The following is a 13,443-nucleotide window of genomic DNA, read 5'->3' as shown; positions in this document are numbered from 1 at the left end:
ATCTTTGGGAGGCGGGGGCTGACTAAAATTCAGTATAGTCAGAAAATGTTCCACAATAAAGCAAACATGACCTGTTTATATGCCTCCCCATCATGCTCTTTGAGCGGTTTACAATATAATTGTGCAGGCTACACATTGCCCTCCCCTCTCCCCAACAAGCTGGGTGCTCAATTTACTGGCCTTGGAAGGATGGAAGTGTGTGATCCTCAAGCTAGCTACCTGAGCCTAAGATCAAACTCAGGTCATAAACAGAGTCTTGACTGAAGTAGTGCAGTTTAAACACTGTGTCACAAGGCACAATAGCAGTGTATATTTACTTTTATTCTGCCTTCTGTCTTTGGGTGGAAGAACACAAATGAACAAAAACATTCTTTTAATGTGAGACATTTTCGGTCCCTGCAATATACTGGGGTTGTAACTGGGATCAGAAAATACTGCACAACTTGAACTATGCATTTCTTTTCCGTTTGATTTTTTACTGGTCCATGGAGGTTAAAAGATTAGCATATGACTGTTCTAAACTGATGTCTGAGTCTGTGGTCTTCTGGTATACTGATGAAGGATCTTTCCTTTCTTAATCTTCCTGTTCCATTTGTAATAAAAACAAGGTAACGAAGCAAAAGACTGATTATCATCCCGCTCTCTTTTCTGGATCTGAATCTGTGGATTACAGCCTGACATACTCAGCTGTCAGTCCTTAGCTATTACTATGACAGTCAGAATGGAGTAATCAGTAATGCTTAACAAATCCGTAAGAGTTGAGAACAAAGGAAGTTGCTTGGACAAATATTAAGGTGAGAAGCGAAACAGCATGAGACTAGCAACAGCAATGCCACAATATATCCCCATTGGTACATACTGCACCATTCTGTAGTTAAGGACATTCCCTGTACCCCTAAGGAACCTTCTTCACTTTGGAAACAGAGGCAGAATGTTTCAGAGCTGATCTTCCAATAAGTGTTAATATGTTGACTGCTGCTTTGCACAAAGCTGCTACAGGATGCTGACCAGCCTTCTGTGAAATCTTACAGATAATGAGACCTAAGCACTTGACAAATCAATGCACAAAGCCTATTATGCAGCACGCAGCCTTTTCCTGGACATCTTCTACCTGACTGCTGATGGTGCTTACTAATCTGTAGGATTTGCTCATTTGTGATGCAGCTCCTGGGGTTGGTTTTGTGATTAAACCACATCCTTCTCTCTAGAGCCCCACTCAATGCCTCCCTTCCCTGGTCCTGGCCATCTGAATGCATTCTGCTAACAACCTCTCCTCTGCCACAACCCCAGCCCTCCAAGGCTTTCCTTGTCACAGGGGCAGCCAAAATGCTGCCTGAATAATGCAAGAGTTCATTAAGTGGGCAGGTGCCTGGGCACAGCTGCCTGGCTCTCAATACTGGGCTTTACCCCAAATGGAATGAAATACAACTCTGAGGGAATGAGCTGGATCAAAGGTGACAGAGCAGGATGAGTTCACTGCTGATGAGTCTCCCACATGGTCTCGGATGCATAACTAACTGCAGCTGAGCAGAACCTGGATAAATCTTTATCTGAGATAAGAATATAACATTATGGCTCCTATACATTCATAGTACAGTGCTGCCTCGCTAGACGATTGCCTCGCTAAACGATGACCTTTTTGAGCGATGTTGTGCTTCACAAAATGATTGTTCCTATGGGCAATTTTCGCTGGATGATGTTTGGGTCATTGCCTCGCAAGACAGGTTTTTTTTTTGAGACCCTGTTTCGCAAGACGGTTTCCCCCCCCCCCATTGGAACATATTATCATAAGACCTACTTTTTTATCCCAAAAAAGTGGGAGAGAAAGTGTATGCTGCTGTTTTTCCTGGAAAGCCAGCAGCATACACTTTCTCCCCCACTTTTTTGGGATAAAAAATAGGTCTTACAGTATGTATTTAATGTGTTTCAATGGGGGGGAAAGCATCACCAATGAGGCTATGGCTGCAAATTTAAACGGTAGAGAATGGTGAAAATAGCCAGGAACCAAAGGGTAAAGAGACTGTTAAAAAACAGAGAAATCACAAACATAATTCCCCCATTAACACAAATTATGTAGTTAAGTTCCCCACATTTGGGGAAATCACAAGGGTCAACAACACACCTAAAGTGCAATGGATGAGCCTCTCCCTGGGAAAACCATTTTTACAACATGGTATTTCCCCTACAAGGTATGACTTGGAATGGCCTTTGCATCTCCTACTCCCTTCTGTCCCCTGACCCCCCAAGTCATGGTGACCCCCTGGCTGCACCTCCCACTCAGTACAGGGCTGCATAATGCTAATACCTGTGCACTAGAGGATTGTGGGAGGAACACTTAGCCCCTGATGGGGGTCCCACAGGGCACCCCAAAACACTGAGAAGCTATCTTGGCCTCTGGCAGCACTGGGGCTGTGCAGCCCTGTACTGAGTGGGAGATGCAGCCAGGGGGTCACCATGACTTGGGGGGTCAGGGGACAGAAGGGGGTTTGACTCCTTTTACCTTCTTTCTTTGTTGCTGGAGAGTAAAAGAGGGGGAAGGCTATCTGAGACCCATTGAATTTCCAAAGGCAGTGTGTTTTGCAAGACAATGTTTTCTATGGACAATTTTCTGAAGACAGTGATTTTTTTCCCAATTGGAACACATTAAATGGATTTCAATGCATTCCAATGGGGAACTGGGTTTCACAAGACAATGTTTTCACAAGACAACTATTTCCATGGAACAAATTAAAATTGTCTTGCGAGGCACCACTGTAGTTTAATAGAATGATATATATTCAAACAACCACCACCAAATATTTATTATAGTTGTGAGGTCAGTTACACAATCAACTGAAGCTTAAATAAGTGACCATTTAAAATAATATTATGAACATTCTTTCAGTTTATTAAGTCTTACATTTTTATACATTGTTGTGAAAATTTTACATTGTACATACTTGGCTCCTACATAACCCTAAAAAAACCCCACAACAGATGTATGGTACTCCAAATAGTTTTTAAAATAATACATATACTATATGTTATTTATTAAATACTGAGCAAAACTGACATTTTTTAAATTTTGAAGTCTACTTTTTCCATCAGATGACCAGGAATAGCAACATGAACTAACTGCCTGGCAGCTTTGACTTGATATTAACCGTTTCTGTTTCAAACACTCTCTCAAGCCACAAATAAACCAGTATTTGTTTTAAAAAAGTAAGAGGTGGACAGAACAGAACCACCAACATACATAATACTGCACAGATTTTGAAATTTGCAGTATTTTGTTCACTTTGGATTTAGTCAATTCAGCCACTCCATACTAGGCTAAGCTGACCACACTTAGAAAAGAGCAGTTAGCCTCCTCTCCATCATCACTTTCTACAAGCAGAATGTGTCAAGTCTGCAGGGAAGATGTTCCTGCTGTTGTGTGGGCTATACAGGTAAGCACAAACCCTGGGAAATGAGTCTTCCCACATACATGTAACCAGAAATGTCTCCCTTGCAGACTTGTTGCTTTCCTTACCTATGCAGAGGGGCAGGGCTGGCTTCTCCCATCTAAGTGTGGAGAGCTTATTCAGGGAGGGAACAACTAAAGACGCCTTGTGAAAGACACCCTCCCCCTAGCAGATGATGTGCTTAGGATAGCAGGTGCATTTTTAATATATGTTCCAGGGCACCTCAGGTCTGTGCACCTGAGGCAACTGCCTATCTTACCTCTTTTTTAAAAACATCTAGCTGTAATGAGACTGAGATTCCAGAACAGTTCAAGTACTGCCTGCAACAGGGTAACTCCTTCATGAGATACCAAGTTCATTGATTAAAATGTCATAAAATCAAGAGATGTTTGTAATCTCAAGGGAGGAGAGGATTCCCTCTATCCTTGGAAAGTACCCACTTTGGAAGATAAAACAGGACTGAAGTCCAAGACTAATATTCACTGTGAAATTGTGCTTTGAGAGCATTGTAAAAGTAATTCAGAACTATGCAGGGTTCTTAAACAGATGCCGTTCATTTCACAATGATTTCACCTTTCTGCACAACCAATAACTGGACAGCTAGAACTGATTTCCAGATATTCTCTCTCAAACACTACCTCCCACTTATTTTTTTTTTTAATTTTCAGACATGCCTTGTCAGCTTACCTGTTCTTTCCATGGCAGAACATGCTTGGTTACATTTGGCTTGGAGGGTTTCGCAACTCTGTCGAGACCAAGTCTTTTGGAATACCATCCATCAACACCTTGCTCGTCCACCTGTAAGAGGAAAGAGAACCATTGAAGAGGGAGGGAGGGAGGGAGGAAAAGAAAATACCACATGGATGAGAGTACCTCAAAGGACCAAGGTCACAGAACTCTACTGAAAGTATTAGTACAGTATCACATCTATTATTAGCTTTTTCCAGAACAACAAGCTCTCCACTTGATTGGATCAAACATCTTCTACATTAAATTGTTGGGTGTTCAATGATGTCATCCCCATACCTAGTATATAGGTTTAGTTATCAGTGTCAAAGAGAACACTTTCCCACTCCACAACAAAATACTACAAATAATTAAAAATCATCCCAGCCCAATATATTGGGAGAGGAAGGTCAGTGGTACCTTACAGCTAGAGAAACAGAAAAGGAGAATGCCATCACCAAATGTGCATATGACCAAATGTATATGACCCAAAGCTACCACAAATTCTGCTGCACTAAGGCATTCCTTTTCCAAATATGACATAGCACTACAACACTTGGTCAAGGTGACAAGAAGTACCTGCAACTAATTTTCTATTTATTTATAAAATATTTTTACTCCACTTTTTTCCTTAAAAGGATCCAAGGTCAATTACAACAATTAAACATTATAACATTTAAAAGCTAAAAACAGTGAATATACAAATATTTTAAAAGGATTAAACAAATATTATATTAAAAATGGTCAATAAAAGTACATTTAAAAATATCACAGCACAAGAACCCATTAAAAAATAAACTCTCAGGATGCCAATCACTAAGAAAAGCCTGCCTAAAGAGAAAGGTCTTTGTATTCTTGAAGGCTTTCACAGCCAGGATCCGATGGTTGTCGTAGGTTTTTTTAGCCATGTTCTGAACTCCTGTCCTCTGAAGAGAACACAGACAGAGTTCAAACTCCTATCCTCTGAAGATGCCAGCCACAGAGACTGGGGAAACGTTAGGAAGAAAAACCTTTGGAAGGGCCAAATAGCAAAAAAAAAACAAAAAAACAAAAAAACAAAAAAAACAAACAAACCTATAACAACCATCAGAAAAGTCTTTGCTTGTGGAAGGACAGCAAAGATGGGGCCAACTTAGCTTCCTGTGGGTGGGAGTTTCAGAGTCTTGGAGTAGCGGCAGAGAGGGCCCTCTCCCGTGTTCCTAACAAGTGTGCTTGTGGGGGTGGTAGGAACAAGAAAGTCCTCCGCCGATTATCTTAATTCCCAGACAGGCTTTTAGAAGCTGGTGTGGTCTTTTAAATAGCTTGGACCCAAGACATTCAGGTTAAAACCCGCACTTGAATTGTGCTTGAAAACAGATCAGCATCCAGTGGAGCTGTTGTAACAGGGGAGTGATATATTCCCTATAACCAGCCCCTGTTAGCAATCTGGCTGCAGCAATTTGGACCTTCTGAAGTTTCCAAATACTTTCCAAAGGCAGCCCCACGCAGAGTGCATTAGAGTAATCTAGACAAGAAGTATGATCAGACATCTCAAGAAACAGGCACAGCTGCAGCACTAGTTTTAATTGTACAAAGGCACTCTCGGCCACCGCGGAAACCTGGGCATGTTCCCCCTACATCTGTAACAAAATGTCAAGGCAATGTGACGATGGTTGTTAAAGGCATAATTTGTGTGTGTACCTACAATTGTGTAGGTATTCATTGCACACCAAGACCATGCTTATGGAGTAGAAGGGTTATTGCCAGACTACTTATTACGCTGGAAAGCATGGGGATATTAACTGATAGGTGTAGAAACAGTTAAATATTTCTCTATTGCCCCTTCCTAAAGCATTTTTCCCATATTATAAAGAAGATATACAGTAACACAGGCTTTAAACCTTGGTTTTATTTGATAATTATCGTTTTGGATAGCCAGTTCTCTCTTCCAGCTTGGGCCTAAGCTTCATACCAAAGTATGGTCTAGAAATGCCTTCTAAAATTCAAAATGTTGGAACCACAATAGCATGGCATATGAAGCCAAAAACAGTTTATAACCAAACTGCCTTTGGGGGTGAATTGCCCTTGGATCAGTCTCTCTACTGTCATTTGGGATCACTGAAAATTACTGGAAATACAAAGGACAGGACAGGTGGTGAAGGTGCTTCTTCTAATCTCCAGTATGAATTACAGATATACATACCAGAAAATCAAATGCTGCTTTTATATTGGCTCTTCCCCAAGCTTTAGATAGGTGACATCTGAATTTTTCAAACTCCTTTTTTAAAAGCATGGTCATTATGTTCAAAGTGGAACACATTCATCCATTCATTCACTGTTTTTCTAAAACAGGGACAAAGTAGGTGCAAAATGGGATTGGGATTGGGGATTTGGGTGTCTAGTTCATGGGATTAGGTATCTGACTGCAGAGACAGGAGGTGGGGAGTTCAACTGCTCACACTTCTGCCCACAGGAGAAAAGCCAGCCTGTGTGGCCTTGGGCAAGCTGCACAGTCCCAGGGTGCCCCTGGAAGAAGGGAATTGTAAGCTTCTACCTGGATATCTCAGAGTGCCAACCAATTTGTACTTTGCAAAAGCATCTTCAGCTATGCACTGTATAGATTTACAGGTGATGGGCAGAGGTAATGAGCATGGAATATAGAGCTCAGGATGTCTTTTTTCTAGAAAGAAATATCAAAGGGTTATTTATCAGCAAGGATTCTTAATATTGACTGAATGAATATTCATAATAAATGCCTGTCTCTGAAAGCACAACTAACCTCATCCCAGTCTTCAGACAGGAATGCAATTGTGGGAGGTTTATAATCCAGGGCCCTTAGAAAGACAAATAGCAAGAGAAATACTGTCTTGTGTTTCCTTTGTGTTTTGGTCAACATGTGTAGTACACCAGGGAATATGGCCACGGCAACTGCAGCGATCCCTGTTGGGTTAAACTGTTATGAGACCCTTTTGAAAACATTGTTCTGAACTCTGGTATAGAATGCTTCTATTAGAAATGAACTGATAATGGAAACCTCTTAAAACACTTACAGAAGGGGACTGAGTCTTGAAAAATGGGGCTTATTAGTTATGAATGAACTGAAGCAGCAAATTGGGATTCAAAAAAAGGGGGGGAGAGAAATCTGATCATTTTATGTTTTCTGATTGAAGACTTGTGGCCAATAACCACATATGCGCAAACTGATCTTGTGAGCTGGGGTAATCCAAATAAATACAAACTATATGTTTTTATTAATTGTCTCAGATGATACTCCTTCTGTCACTGCAGTTTTTAGACTAAATGAACCAAAATAAAGTGAGCAACTGGGAAAGGCAGAGGGTAAGAATAATTATAATTGTTTTTGGTATTTGAAGAGAAGAGAGAAGTTCAGTTAAATGGTTTTTGTATTATGTTTTATAAACAATCAATTTAAAAAGTTACTAGAAAAGGAAACAAAGTGTAAAGAAAACAAGATTATTATTATCTGGGATATATTTTTTTATTTTTCAAAGAGATCTTTCCACTCAACCTGTAAATAATCACATTTCCAAATTATATGTTACAGTAATTTTTCTGAACCTGGTGCCTACTGATGTTGGACTACAACTCCCATAATCACAAGCTAGCTAGGGACAATGGGAATTGTAGCCAAATTTATCTACAGTGTACCAAGTCTAGGGAAACTGTGTTTCTAGAACCACTTCTGAAAATATCTTACTTTGCAAACCTTTCTCCACTTTATTACTCAAACACTTTACATTTTTTTCATCTTTTAAAATGCATCCTGAAAGACACAAGCCACTTGAACATATGTACAGTTAGAGTCAGAGATTGCTGGACAGTTTCAGGACAACAGTAAAGACCAGACAGGGCAAGATAGGGTTTATCCAACAAGATGAACAATATCAAAGTCCATATTTATGTATAAATATGGACTGTGTCTGTAAAATGTTCTCTTCTTCTGATGTGATTTTCTGCCACGCATGCTGTCGGACTGTGTGAAGACTTCTAGATGTGCTGTAGAGACCTGCCTGTATATAAGTGTACATATATGTAAATATAACCGTCAAAGAAGAACTGGTAAAGTGTCTTCATTTACTCTGCGCCAGAAGCGTAACAGAGGTTATGGGCCCAGAAACGTGCGCTGCGCAAGACAGACGGTGGTGAGTAAACGTGGGTGAAGTAAATAAATGAAGGAAGAGAGCAAAAGTGACAGTGGCAGTGAAGTAGAAGATTTGGGAGAAGACAGTTCGTCTGTTAGCCCAGGAGGGGAAAGGAAACAGAGAACTGCAAGAGAAGGCAGGATGGCATACAGCACGGGAGGCGTAGGAGGCTTGGCCATAAATAGACTGAATGGTAAAAATTACAGGACATGGGCAGTCAAAGCAGAAATGTTATTACGAAGAGAGAGCCTGTGGTCTTATGTGAGTCGTCCTCCAGCCCAGTTAACAGAAGAGCAAGAGGAAGAGCATGAGAGAGCTCTGAGTACTATTATTTTGTCCCTAGAAGATGAAGAATTAGTACATATACAAGGACTGAACACAGCCAAGACAGACTGAGAGGCATCTATCTGAGAGAAACAGCAGGCACAAAGATTTCCCTAACCAGGAGGCTTTATAAATGCCAAATGAGGTCTGGGAAAAGTGCCTCAAAGCACTTACAAACCATGAAGGGACTGTTCAATGAACTGCAGTTAATGAACGTTGTTTTCCCTGAGGAGCAGAAGGTTTACCTGATTTTGAGTAGTTTAAGTTCAGAATTTAAAATGCTTATTACAAGCTTAGAAAGCCTTTCCGATACACAACTAACTCTTGAATATGTAACAAGCAGAATCTTGCAGGAGGAGGAACACTGGAAAGACAGATTCCAAGCTGCAGAAGAAAGCCACGTGGGAGCTGACCGGGAGAGACAGAGACGGAGTCCAGACGGCAGCGTGTCCCGAAGACGAAAGCCAGAGACGAACAGAGAGCAGCGTGGGCGTGCCATGATGATCAAAGCCTGTTACCAGTGTGGGTCCAAAAATCATTTGCAAAAGGATTGTTTGAGAGGAGAGACGTTTCCAAACAGAAAGGATTCCGAGGCAGCAGTTTGCAGGTGCTCTGCAGAGAGCAGCAGCAAGAGATCGGTCTCTCTTGTCAGCAGAAAAACAACAGATAACTTCAAGGACACTCACGCAGCTGAATGGCTAATTGACTCGGGGGCCGTAAATCATTTGACTAACAATGTAGAGATGTTTTGTTTTCTAGGAAAGACGGAGCTGAAGAACGTGACGCTGGCAAATGGACAAAAAGCAGACGTAACTGGAGAAGGGAGAGTGTTTGTTCCCAGTCTGAAGTTGGAGATAAGTAACGTGTTACTTACACCCACAATTGATTATAATATTCTAAGTGTGTCAGCACTCGATAAACAGGGGTTTTGTGTAATGTTTGAAAAAGGAGAATGTATAATTAAGAAAAATAACAAAGTAGTGGCCAGAGCGAAGCAAGAGGGCAATTTATACATATTAAAAGGCCAAACACACAGAGACACACACATGGTACACAGAAATGAACCCCAACATGACAATTGTATACACTTACTACATAGAAGACTGGGTCCTGTAAACTTTAAGACAGTGTAAAAAATGGAAAATATGGCTAGAGATGTGAACATAAGAGACTGTAAGAATTACCTGGACTGTCAAATTTGTAAGCAAAGCAAAACACAAGTTGCCCCAAAAGGGAGACAGAGTACCAGAGAGACAAATAGACCATTTGAATTGGTACATGCTGATCTAATAGGGCCATTTCCACCTTCATTAGGAAAAGCAAGATTTGCATTGGTAATTGTGGATGATTATACACGATTTTCGTTTTGTTTCACACTGAAATCCAAAACGGAAGTTTTTCAAACATTTAAGAATTGGCTTAGATCAATTGAGTGGCGCTTTGGCCACCAGGTGGCGCAATTGCAGACTGACCGAGGTACAGAGTTTACAAATACACAATTCCAGAGGTGGTTAGAATTCACAGGAATCAGACATAGAAAAACAAGCCCTTATAGTCCATTTCAGAATGGAGTGGCGGAGCGAAGGAATGGGGTGCTCCAGAACATGAAAGATGCACTGCTGGCTGACGCAGGGTTGCATCATGCGCTGTGGGCCGAAGCTTTGAAAACTGCGAATTTTTTAATTAACAGAATTTGGTCATCCTCGATAGATCAAACCCCATATTATTTACTGTTTGGTAAGAAACCTTGTTTGAAGTATTTAAGAGTGTTTGGATGTACCGCTTGGGTACATGTGCCAAAGCAACTCAGGAGGAAAGGTCAAGCGAAAACAAAGAAAATGAGGTTCCTGGGTTATGAGCCTAACTCAAAGGTGTATAGATTTCTAGATGGTGATAGAAGCGTTGTAATTTCTAGGTCTGCCAGTTTCAATGAGGGGGAGAACTGGGACAAAGTACACGCATATTCACAATTATACATTCCACTGAGTGAAAAAAGAAGAGGTCAGTTTAGACAAAAAGAAACACATGAGCAAGACACGAGGTCCTCTGCTGATGAAGATGGAGAAGATGAAGATGGAGAAGTTATTGAAGAACACGAAGAACACGAAGAAACACATGCTAGCGAGGTTAGTGAGACAGAGGCACAGACAGAAACACAAGGTCCCAGAAGGTCCCAAAGGACAAACAAGGGTATACCACCCAAGAGGTTTGGAATGGGTGGTGTGAGAGTGTGTCATGTTTATATAGAACCAAAAATTACAAAGAAGTTTTAGAACTTCCTGCTTTTGAAAAAAGAAAATGGTTAGGGACCATGGATGAGAAAATGGAGTACATGAAGAAATGAAAGGTGTTCACAGATGCAAAGGTGCATACAGAACACACAGAGGTTACAGGTAACAAGTATGTGTTAAAATTAAAAGTTAAAAAATAATGTGTAAATGTGTTGGGATTATGCTGTGTTCAGGCATAAAAAATTAGGAGGGGTGTCAGGGTATAGAATTTTATAGGCCTGAACCCATATATGTTTCATTAACGAACTGCCATTATGTGCAGATGAGAGAAAAGCTGAATCATCCTAAACTGATGCAATGAGGTGAAACCAGAAAGAGCCCAGGTGCAGAGATGAGGTCACCTAGAACCCGATTGGACTGGACAGAGACAAGATTATGTATAAATATGGACTGTGTCTGTAAAATGTTCTCTTCTTCTGATGTGATTTTCTGCCACGCATGCTGTCAGACTGTGTGAAGACTTCTAGATGTGCTGTAGAGACCTGCCTGTATATAAGTGTACATATATGTAAATATAACCGTCAAAGAAGAACTGGTAAAGTGTCTTCATTTACTCTGCGCCAGAAGCGTAACAAACAATAGGCATTCTGAAGTTGAGGGAGAGCAAAAGAGGACTCATCAGGCCTTTGTTCATAAAAGCACAGGTTCCAAATGAGGTGCATTTGCAGTAATGATTCGAAGCTTGAACTATTTCAAAGGCAACCTTAACAAGTGGGAATTAAGTTACTTTAATGATGTAAGAAATATTTTCCAATTCCACTTTGAAGTTACTGTCAAAGGGCATTTTAAAGGCATTTTGACAGCATATGCCATTCTCTTACCAATTCTAATGTGTTTTTAAAAAGATATCAAAAAGAAAACAAGCCACACAATGAGTAATGTAACTCTTTAAAGATCACAATGAGTAACAGATTTTCAAATACTATAATGACTACGAGAACCAAATCCTTAAAAAAATAAAAATGCCCTATGCTCTGGACACAGGTTGTGTTCCCTCTGATGCTCAGGGCTTATTTATGTATGTACTGGTCTGTCACTCTACTCACACATAGCACTGAGGAAGCAGGTAGGAAATGAGTCAGGCCCGCTCAGATCAGGTTCTGCCATCCATTCTTCATTATATGGAGACAAATTACCTGGGAGATTGGGGTACTCAAAGGAAGAAACAAAAGCCTGAGCCTGTGATAAATGCCTCCTTGTCAAATTCCTCTTCTGACAGAATTAATTCTCAGCCAGCTGTGACACTTGGAGGGCGGAAGCAGAAACTACTTCTAGGACGTTCAGACAGCAGGATGACCCACACAGCCTTTTCTCTGTAGACCCACAGCATTTGAGCTGCACTGATCTAGGGGACAAGAGTAGGCAATACGATGGTTGTTGTAGGTTTTTCGAGCTGTCTGGCCATGTTCTTGAGGTTTTTCTTCCTAATGTTTTGTCTAAAACCCAACAAAGCCTGGCTCCCAGCACTGAAAAACACAGCCTGCAAGAGGTCAACGAACTCTACCCAGCCACAAGGACCAGTGATCATTGCACACAAAAGACCAGCTAACAACACCCATTAATCACAGTGACAGATCATCTCTCCCCTTATCACAACAATACACTCACAACAAAAAACACGCTGATCACCATAATCACCCAATCTCCTGAAAAGGAACAAAAGTGGATCCCACAGCTATAAATACTCAACTATCCTACAAAACTGCATCAGACCATAGACAGAGTTCTGTCTCCTGTCCTCTGAAGATGCCCGCCACAGAGACTGGTGAAACGTTAGGAAGAAAAACCTCAAGAAGACAGCCAGACAGCCTGAAAAACCTACAACAGCTATTGGATCCCGGCCGTGAAAGCCTTTGAGAATACAAAGTAGGCAATACCTTTATAGAACATAATTTTTTTAAAAATAATAATAATCATACAATATGTGAGTTTTCATGGATCAGAAGCTCTTCATCAGATATGTGCCAGAGTCAAGAACTTAAAAGTCCAGACTTTCTTGCCAAGATGGATTTCACCATGCACATCTTTCTTAGATGTAAGTTAGGTGCATTAGGGATGTTGTTTTAAAGTTACAGCTGAGGCAGCTATGGATTGGATATCATACCCCAGTTCTTCAAATGAAGAGGCACAGACCATGACTTAGGGTGACATCAAATGATCACTATATCGGCATGGCAGGCACGTTACAATAAACTGTAACTAGTGAGCCATTCATGGCCATTCATGCTGAGAGCCAGACACGATAATGTTCCTAAACTTCTCAGAAATCTCAGTCTGCGTGTATGTATCAATGCTCAGTCTACTACGTGACTAGAGACTAAAGCTGGCAGGATATCCATCTAATTAGAGCTATTACAAACTAGGTTTAAACCAAGAAGCACAGAGGAGTGTCTTTCTGCTACCCTGAGCGGCTTTGTGGAGAACAATATGATGACGAGACTGTTCTATGGCCCCTTTAAGACTGACAATGCTTTGTTGTCCCCTCCTTCCCCAGACACACACATGCATCCATGCACA

The 13,443-nt window shown here is 40.9% G+C and overlaps 1 protein-coding gene and 1 non-coding gene across 2 annotated transcripts in view; both read right to left on the bottom strand.

The window, feature by feature from the left end:
* B4GALNT4 (beta-1,4-N-acetyl-galactosaminyltransferase 4) overlaps nt 1-13,443 on the bottom strand; it is a 251,205-nt gene that overhangs the window by 68,248 nt on the left and 169,514 nt on the right. The window contains exon 3 of the mRNA XM_072985559.2: nt 4,131-4,241. Within this exon, the coding sequence (XP_072841660.2) occupies nt 4,131-4,241 (111 nt within the window). The remainder of the gene's footprint in view (nt 1-4,130; nt 4,242-13,443) is intronic.
* LOC140703409 (U1 spliceosomal RNA) lies at nt 2,031-2,197 on the bottom strand. Its single transcript, XR_012082819.2, has one exon. It is a non-coding gene; the product is annotated as a U1 spliceosomal RNA (small nuclear RNA).

This window comes from Pogona vitticeps, chromosome 1 (assembly GCF_051106095.1).
Source record: "Pogona vitticeps strain Pit_001003342236 chromosome 1, PviZW2.1, whole genome shotgun sequence".
Lineage (NCBI taxonomy): Eukaryota > Metazoa > Chordata > Lepidosauria > Squamata > Agamidae > Pogona > Pogona vitticeps.
Note: the sequence above shows the minus strand (reverse complement) of the source record. Positions and strands in the feature narration are given on the sequence as shown.